We start from the raw sequence: 8575 nt of genomic DNA, 5'->3' as shown, positions 1-8575 counted from the left end.
TTTTGGCTTTTTGTAGGCAATGCATTTTTGCCTCACAGTTAAAAACAGTAAAAAAAAATCACATATTTACAGTGCATTCACTTTTCCTCTTTGATTCCTTCTCTCTCGTCATTTGCTCCTTTGAGATGGTGTGAACGATCTTCTCCAGTGAAGAGAACTTAGAAATCCTTTTCCTCTGTGAAAAACCAAAAGATTACATGAAAAACACAACATGCACCAAAAGTATTAAAGTAATCCCATCCATCCTTTTAGAATAAGAATTAAACAAAAGTCTGTTTTTACCCGTTGATGGTTCTTGTACAGGATGTGAGCCAGAATCAGCAGTAGTAGAACAAGGAGGAAAATGCTGATTCCTGCCACAGTGGTGGTGTTATAGGACACATGTGGAGGTGTCTGTTCACTCAAAGCAGCTACAATTTAAAAATCGAGAAAATGCTGTTTTTAACATTTTAAGCAATTATTATTTTAGAGAACTGTTCATTGTAACGTTAGGAGATAACATACCTACAGTTTCGACTTGATAAGTGACATTTCCCAAGAAGCCTTTTTTACCATAGAAACGACACATCCATTTACCACTGATGTGTTTCTCTGACATTATGGTAATGCTTGCTTTCTTTCCACTGTGGAAGATTTCTGCTGACTCGGTTCCATTGAAGCTGGAGGTGACATGAACCCAATCGTACTGTGTAACCTCAGTCGTGTTGGTCAGTTGGCAGGTCAATGTCAAAGAGTCCTTTATCTTTGAAGGAATGACTAAAAAGAAAGGCGATGTTTAAAGCACTTGTTAAAAAATGAATGATGATTATTATCTGATGAACTTACTTTCAGCAACAACCAGACGCATAGTGTGAGTCAGCCTCTGTCCTTCCACAGTCCCAACACATCTGTACAGACCCTTGTTTTCCAAGCCAACCATGGAGGCTGAACGGGTGATGATGATGGTGAGAAAGAAGGAGGAAGATGTGTGACACCAGGTCCAAACACGGAGTCCTCTGCCAGTTTCTCCCATGCTAAGCTCAGGGGCCGTGAACCAGGGTTGAAGGTGCAGGGCAGAGTGACTGAGGAGCCTGCAGCCGCGTACAGCATGTTGACAATTGGCTTAATGATTCCTACAATGAAAGGTAAACACAAAAAGCATGTACAAACTCTCTTAAAGCCTCATTACTGAAGATATGTTTATTTCACCAGCTCACCTTTAAAAGAGAGAAAAAAAATTTAGTCTCTATCATAAAAGGAGCTGCACTGTCTTTGATTGAGTTTAATGTATTTTAACAAAGTGAAAGTTGTTTCAATTAACAAATTAATTTAAATCTACATTTCCCATGAATTAACCTTTTTTTTAAAATCTAATTTGAATTTGAATTTATTTTGGCAGACTTCAGAAAAAGAAGGAAAAAAAAAAAACCGAGTAAGTATTTATATATTTTATACCATTATATATATAAAATATATTATTGCTGTCCTAGGTAAAATTGTTGCTCTTCTTCCTTATACTTACTAACAATATACGATTTTAAATTTTTTTAAACTGGTTTATGTTGCCGCTTTGTTTTATTTCATTCTTTAAGTCACCCCGGGTGGGGGGTCAAATCCCTTTTAGAGCATCCAATCTGGTCCGCAGGAAAAATTAAAAATGACAGAGAAAACATGTATTATTGTGTAAATTACCAAATAATCCAGTTGTAAATATCTCAAATTCCCCAACTCCACAATATTTTTAGGGGCTCGTATTTTTTCTTTATTTATATCACATGAATGCAGTCGTTTTTAACTGCAAATTGTGGAAAAAACTTCCAATTTCTCCACGAAACTTGCAATTTCTCACAAACAAATCCACTATTATTTACAGGAAAATTGGTAACGAAATCAAAACTTTTTGATATTAAAACTAGGGCACAATAATATTAGTTGTTCTTTTTTCTCCGCATAAATTGTACGGCCCACTTGAAGTCAAACTGGTCCATATTTGGTCCTAAAATGAGTTTGACACCCCTGCTTTAGGATGTTTACGAATTTATTTTATTGTCGAATCATTTGAGGTCATTTTTGAAATATCACCAGTGATTGTAGAGAGAATTTAAAAGTGTGTATAAAATTCTTACTTTTTATTACTTGAAGCATAACCAGACTTTCTGTCTTCTTCCTTTTAAAGACCACTTTGCACGAGTACAGTCCTCCATCCTCCTGGCTCACATTGCTGATGTGCAGACTGTAGTTGCCTTTATCAAAGGCTGTGTGGGGGCTTTGCACACGTTTGATGCCTTGGTTAAACCAGCTCTGGCCCCAGTACTGCAGGCCACTCTTCTCTCTCCTCCAAACTGTGCTGAAAACCCTAGAATGCAACAGTATGTCAGGGTTAACAGAGAAGAAAAGCTGGTGTTTTGAGCTGAAATTGAAAAAAAACGTGAAGATTTGTCTAGTCACCCGTTGTCGACTTTGGCCCAGATGATGGTTGGACTGGTGGGAATCCCAGTTTGGGTCTCACAGGGCAGAACTGCCCGAGAACCTTCTTCGGCTAACACCTTAGCTGTCTTACATGCTGTACCTGCAGAGAAAAACATGCAGTCAATATAAAAAATAAATAAAAGTACACTTTATTAGAAATCTGACAGATAATCACCTGATATAAAGAAAGCAAAAATCACAAATAAATATAACTTAAAAAACATTTTTGGGTTTTTTTTTTGTTTTTTTTTTTAACAGAAAAAATTAGGTTTCCTCTCTAAAAAGTTATGTGTGTGTCTCTGCGTGCTGTGTGTTATCTGATGTATGATTTTGGTTTGCATATTTCATATATTTATGAATGAGGCTGTGGGTGTGTTGATGAGGGCGGAGGGTTGAGTTTTTGGTAGTTCCTCTACTGATCATGTGACTTCGTGTTCGGGCTTCCTCAGGCTGGAAACTGTAAGACAGACATAAAAGGGGAGTCCCAAGATCTTACACAGTTTCATTTTCTTTTATCTGTTTGTCATATCAAATGTCACCCCTGTTATCAAGTTTCCAATTTAAAAAAAAAAAGGCTATTGATTATATTTAGATCATTTTTAAAGCTTGTTAATGTCATCGTTACAGGAAATAACATATAAGCCTACATAAGCAGGTGTTGTTGTAATAATACACATTTGCCCTCATTATTATTTGCTATGAACAAAATGTCTTTATTTTAATTTGTTTCTGTAATCAGAGTACATTTATGGTTGTTGTTACAGTACAAACAATACAGATGTTTTTATGAACATAAGAGTCCTGACAGCATTTGGTCTCAAACTAGAATAATTCAGCTTTCTCATGCAGTGTAAATGCTTGATGGATTAAACCTCAATAAAACGGAGAAATTCTCTTTACATGACGAAAAAAGCGAGTGAACAAGAAGTATTTGTTAAAATTTCTCAAAAGTAGAAAAACAACTTCCTTTGTTTTTAGCTACACATACTGTATTAGGCACATATTTAGCTTGTTGTGTTTGTTTTAATGTTTAGTGTCACTATATAACTTGTGATAACATGCACAGTCTGGGTCATATCTCAGTCATTTGGATTTGTTTTTGTTTAAATAGGTTGACTCAGTATTTCTCTAAATTAAGACATTTCAGGTATTTTAATCAATACAATTAAAGTTAGAATATTAAATGCACTAAAGCATCACAGCTTGTGGGGGAAACCTCAGAGCTCTTGTTCTTCATCTTGTGGTGACATTTTTTTTGTTCCTTGCTGCTGACTGACTGAGCGTTATAAAGCTCTAAATCGTTTAATCTCTTCCACCCGTCATCGAACACTCTCAGATTTGAGAAGATTGGATTCAATTACTGGCTTTTGTTTGAATCACTGCATGGGAAACAGTGTGAGTCACACACTAATACTCAACAATCATCTCTGCTGTACAGGAAAGGAACCTGCACATGGAAACAATTAGCACCACACCGTGAAGAGATGCAGATTATGGCCGTAACCAAGGAAAATAGTCAAATCAGAGGTTTTCTGTAAGGTTCAGCTGATGAACACTTTTTTCCTGTTTTGAGCGCTCAGTGACTTTGTGATTTAATGTATTCATCACGTCTTCTCTATGATGAGATCAACCCCAAAGTGGGACAAACACCCTGATGAGACGTGAATCTGCTGCTGTGGTAAACCGTCACTGATGGACAGAAATGAACTACAGTGATGTAAAAATAGCTGATTATTATTCTGTGTCAATAGTTTGTTCCATCTGTGCTGGAATCTATTAACCCAAAATAATTGACGTGCCTTTACAGCAAACCTGACACATGGAACAATTAATAAACAAACATGAACAGAAAACATTTAAACGCAGCTACGCATATTACATTTGCTCTCCTGTTAGTATTTAGTAAACTCTTCTACTGATTTCACAAATTAATGATTTTTAACCTCTTTAAATCCATTTAGGTGATAATATCACATATTTTAACATAATTAGGAATTATACCACAACATGGTTTTCCATATAGTGTGCATAGAAGCACAATTCTGACTGTATACTAAACCTTCGGATATGTCAATGATTGAGAACATGAATCTAACTGCATTATTAATATTATTATTATTATTATTATTATTATTATTATTATTATTATTATTATTGTAAATCAGTGCAAGTTCTCCTGGATAAGAACCATGTTTTACCCTTGGTGCAAATAATGCTACTTGTTTGAAAACAAAAATGGACATATACAGCAAAAAAATCTTGTCATAATTTTCAGTCTTTTAGTCTTATGATAATAAATGTTGTATTAACTATAATTAGATCTGAGGTTGAGATGTAAATAATGTAAATAAATCCTTGCAACATTTGTTCCAGTACCATTTTCAAGCCTTTAATAATTTAAATAGGAATAAATAAATTCCTATTGTGCATACACATGAAACAAGTCATTAGGTATAAGGCTATATAAGTCAGCTGTTCACTCTCAGTCATCTTTGATTTGTATCAAAAATAAGCTGTATGCACATTTATTAAGTTCAAAAGTGGATCTTCTGAAAAGTCTCTCAAATGCCTAATTTATGGTATGGTAGACATTGAACTGGAAAAAGCAGATTATTATTATTTTTTTTGGTGTTGTTTGGTTCATTTATTTTGAATTTTTTGGTTGTTTTGTTGTTGTTGTTGTTGTTGTTGTTGTTGTATTTACCCAAAAACTTAAACTAAATGAACTAAAAGTGCTTTTAATCAGAAAATAAATTTTAGGAAATTAACAGTTCCTCTGATTTACCTTGTTATAGTGATAATTAACCAAAAAAAGAGGAAGAAACCAGTTACTACTGTGAAATAATAGCGTTCTGTTTAGACACAAATCGCCTTCAAAATAAAAACATCCCATTTTTAAAATGCCTCGAGTTGAGAAACGCTGCATTAGAAACTATCATCAGTTCCAGTGTCTCCCTCTACTTGATGGAAATTATAAAGACGTCATTGAATTATTTTTCTTGCGCCAGTATACGAACAGTACGGTACTCGCTGTGCATTGTGGGACTTTTAGTCAAACGGAAACGTCCGTTTGAGGCGTGTTGGGAAGTCGTATTTATTTACTTCGGACAAAATAAATAAATTAATAAAGAAATCACCAATTAAATTGAAGTTATATGTATATATATATCTTTTTTTTCTGCTGATGTTATTTTTTTTTTCTGATTTATATTTATTTGTTTGGAACTGGAGTATTGAAAACTGTGCTAAATTCCACAAGGTGGCGGTAGTGCAAATTACAAGGATGCAAGCTGCCAGAAAAGACCATAGAAGAAGAAAGAGAAACATGTCGAATGTTCAATAACACAGAGCACGAGTGTGACATGGTCGAAATGAATGTTTTGTCACAGTGAAACTGACGGGGTCGTTGTTTAAAGAGGTGTCCCGACGTGTGAAAGCAGGTAATTGTTTTTTTTACTGCTGACTTTGACGAGGTCTGAGAGCTAAAGCTAACGCTCATGCTAACTGTGCTAGCAGGTGTGTTCAGACCCATACAGACAGGTCGTCTGTTGCTGTGTTCTACTTACAGTGCTGGTGACTGGTGGTCTGTGTCGGTAAGCAGAGACATGTCTGTACTGGGCGGTTTGCTGAGAGCTGGATGGACCTTCTGTCGGTCTGCAGTGACCGTGTCCTCCACAGTCAGGAGCTTCTCCACAGGTCAGTAACTGACTCTGGGACTCAAACTTACAGTTTATACACGACAGTCACTCGTTAATGCATCACATGTTAGCAGACTAGACGTAGCGTCATAAAACATTGATGCTTTCTAGTTAATTGCTCTAGAAAAGGTTAATTTCTTAAGGTTTTAATAATCCTTCTGGTCTTCGTGTGCCTACGACTCCACCTATTGGTCAAAAGTCGGTATTACCTATACTTGTCGTGTATTCATCTTTAAATGTCTGATGTATTAATAAGTTTAAAAGTGTTTTTAAAATAAAAATAAAAAACACATTTGAAATACTTTTGTTGAACGATTTTTACTTTAAAGCCATGTTCAGCAGCCATATTTGATTTTCCTTATTTACTTGTTGCAAAATAAAACTTGCATGATAATGTAGTAATCTGATTGTTTTCAATATGATTGTTACATGTGACACTGATTAAGATTGTGAATTGCTTGCAGACAGACTGAGATCCATTAATAACAGTACACTAACCTTTTTATGATTAATACCAATATTTTACATTGTTTAATGGTTGTTGGCTAAACAGCTAAACAAACTATTCTCTGACTGTGTTCAGGTTCCTGCTGTCACATCAAGATGCACGCTATTCCCAAACTAAAGGTAGTGGACAGGTGGAATGAGAAGAGGAGCATGTTTGGAGTTTATGATAACATTGGTATCTTGGGTAAGTTGTCCCTGTTTTTTGTTATTGTAAATATTTTCTCAGGATTTGCTCAACAGCTTCAGACTAATTCCCATTAAAAGACTCTGAAATATGGCTACTAAGAACCATCCACTTCATACCTTATAGATCATTTTCACAGCCATTAATCTCAATTTCAGTCTAAAAAACTACAGGTGAAGCTTTTTTGAATGAGATGATTTTGGTTTAAATGGACTTGCATTTTATAATTGATTAATTAATTGTACATTTTCCAAGCTGAGAAATGACTGTTATCCCTTACTCTTACTGGGGGTTTCCACTGGATACGTCTCCGCTGCGCCACGGCACCGATCTGGTTTTGCCCCCCTGTCCCCCGTCCGGTATTCCCCATCGGTTGCGTTTTAAGTGTGCCACGGTGCACTTCGGTTGGACGACTGTGATGTCACGAGACAGAGGCGTTGTCACGATATTTATATAATCGCACGAGAATGCAGTTAAAAGTGTTACAAACTTTTTACACATTATGACGTTTTGTGATGTAGTTACTTGAAATATAATCTGAAGTGTCTTATTTTCAAAAGTAACCGAATATTTTATTGTGGAGTAATTTCCTGTTTAGCTTCATTTGCTCTGTGCTGATTGATGCGTCATACTCCGGTGTCTACCTGAAATAGAAGACCTGCATATATCTGGCGGAGGGCACCGGATTGTCAGAGCTGGGAAGGAGCAGACACACACCACAGCGGACCCGGTGGAAATTAACACATAGACTAAAGTGGAAACCTAATAACATCCAGTGGAAATTGTAATTATAATTGTATTATAATTATATATCTTTATACTCAATAATCCTGTTAATAAAATATATCTTCAGTCAGGTCAACTGTTGTCAAAGCTATTTTCAGGACAAAGACAATCAGTCCTCTTTCATAATATTTCATGAGATGTCTTACTCTATTTTTTACTTGTTCTTGTTCTACATCCCCCTGTTTTTATTATTTGTTAAATATTTTTTACTTGGTGGTGTTCAACCTCACCTTTGTTAATTTCAATAAATGTTCCTTTTTTAAAAAAATTGAGACTTGTAGCATTTGTTATCATTGTGTAATTTTTATGATGTAAATTGAGGGATCAAAAGTAGTATTGGCTCAAGAAAATAGGCATTCCGTATCGGTCATCGGCTAAGACTGATGGGAAAAAAATCGGTATCGGTATTTTATGTTCAGTAAAAATAAAGAGGAAAGAAGACAATGTTATCTTCTCTCTAATTGTTGCTTAAATGTAATTTTTACCTCAGAGCATTCCCTTCTTAAGCTTTAGCACCTGCTTTTTCACGCTAACTGTGGGAATCTGAGCTCTTTTCTGTTTTGCGATTGCAGGGGACTTTAAAGCTCACCCTAAGGACATGATTGTGGGCCCCTGCTGGGTGAAGGCCTTTAAAGGTAATGAGCTGCAACGTGCCATGAGAAAGCACAAGATGGTGGGAGAGAGAATGATGCTCCAAGACAAACTCAACCTGGAAAAGAGTATCCGCTTCCTCTACAGACGCTACAACCGCACTGGCAAACATCGCTAACGAGACCAGTCAGACAATGCTGTCAGACTGGCCTCAAAGGACTGTCGGAGTACAAATACTGCTTTGTCATCTTTTTTTTTTTTTTAATTTTCCATAAGTCCTGTTCATAATAAATGAAGGTCAAAGTGTTTCAAAGTTTGTGTAGCTCATTTATTTAAAAGCTTTACATTGCAACATGAAAAC

The 8575-nt window shown here is 35.8% G+C and overlaps 2 protein-coding genes across 4 annotated transcripts; one reads left to right on the top strand and one right to left on the bottom strand.

The window, feature by feature from the left end:
* Positions 1–2899, bottom strand: lag3 (lymphocyte activating 3). Its single transcript, XM_028469800.1, is given in 8 exon segments — positions 1–175; positions 283–410; positions 505–756; positions 826–927; positions 930–1112; positions 2106–2335; positions 2428–2548; positions 2624–2899. Coding segments are annotated over 8 exon segments (1182 nt in total). The 5' UTR covers positions 2673–2899; the 3' UTR covers positions 1–58.
* Positions 2900–5710: 2811 nt separating this feature from the next.
* On the top strand, positions 5711–8527 carry mrpl51 (mitochondrial ribosomal protein L51). 3 transcript variants are annotated; one of them, XM_028469832.1, is made up of 4 exons: positions 5711–5888; positions 5965–6144; positions 6730–6837; positions 8196–8527. In XM_028469832.1, exons 2-4 carry the CDS (start codon positions 6054–6056, stop codon positions 8390–8392), a joined length of 396 nt encoding a protein of 131 aa, XP_028325633.1. In that variant the 5' UTR covers positions 5711–5888; positions 5965–6053; the 3' UTR covers positions 8393–8527. The 3 variants fall into 3 exon arrangements, with proteins under 3 accessions (XP_028325633.1, XP_028325634.1, XP_028325632.1); XM_028469833.1 differs by having other exon boundaries at positions 5962–6144; XM_028469831.1 differs by having other exon boundaries at positions 5715–5888; positions 6017–6144.
* Positions 8528–8575: the final 48 nt, after the last annotated feature.

The sequence above is a fragment of the Gouania willdenowi genome, chromosome 16 (genome assembly GCF_900634775.1).
Source record: "Gouania willdenowi chromosome 16, fGouWil2.1, whole genome shotgun sequence".
Lineage (NCBI taxonomy): Eukaryota > Metazoa > Chordata > Actinopteri > Blenniiformes > Gobiesocidae > Gouania > Gouania willdenowi.
The sequence above is the reverse complement of the archived record's forward strand: the minus strand, read 5'-3'. Positions and strand labels throughout refer to the sequence as shown.

Coding starts and splice junctions, on each gene's coding strand:
- mrpl51 (XM_028469832.1), top strand. CDS start 6,054: ATGTCTGTACTGGGCGGTTTGCTGAGAGCTGGATGGACCTTCTGTCGG. Junction 6,145..6,729: donor AGTCAGGAGCTTCTCCACAG/GTCAGTAACTGA, acceptor GACTGTGTTCAG/GTTCCTGCTGTCACATCAAG. Junction 6,838..8,195: donor TGATAACATTGGTATCTTGG/GTAAGTTGTCCC, acceptor TTGCGATTGCAG/GGGACTTTAAAGCTCACCCT.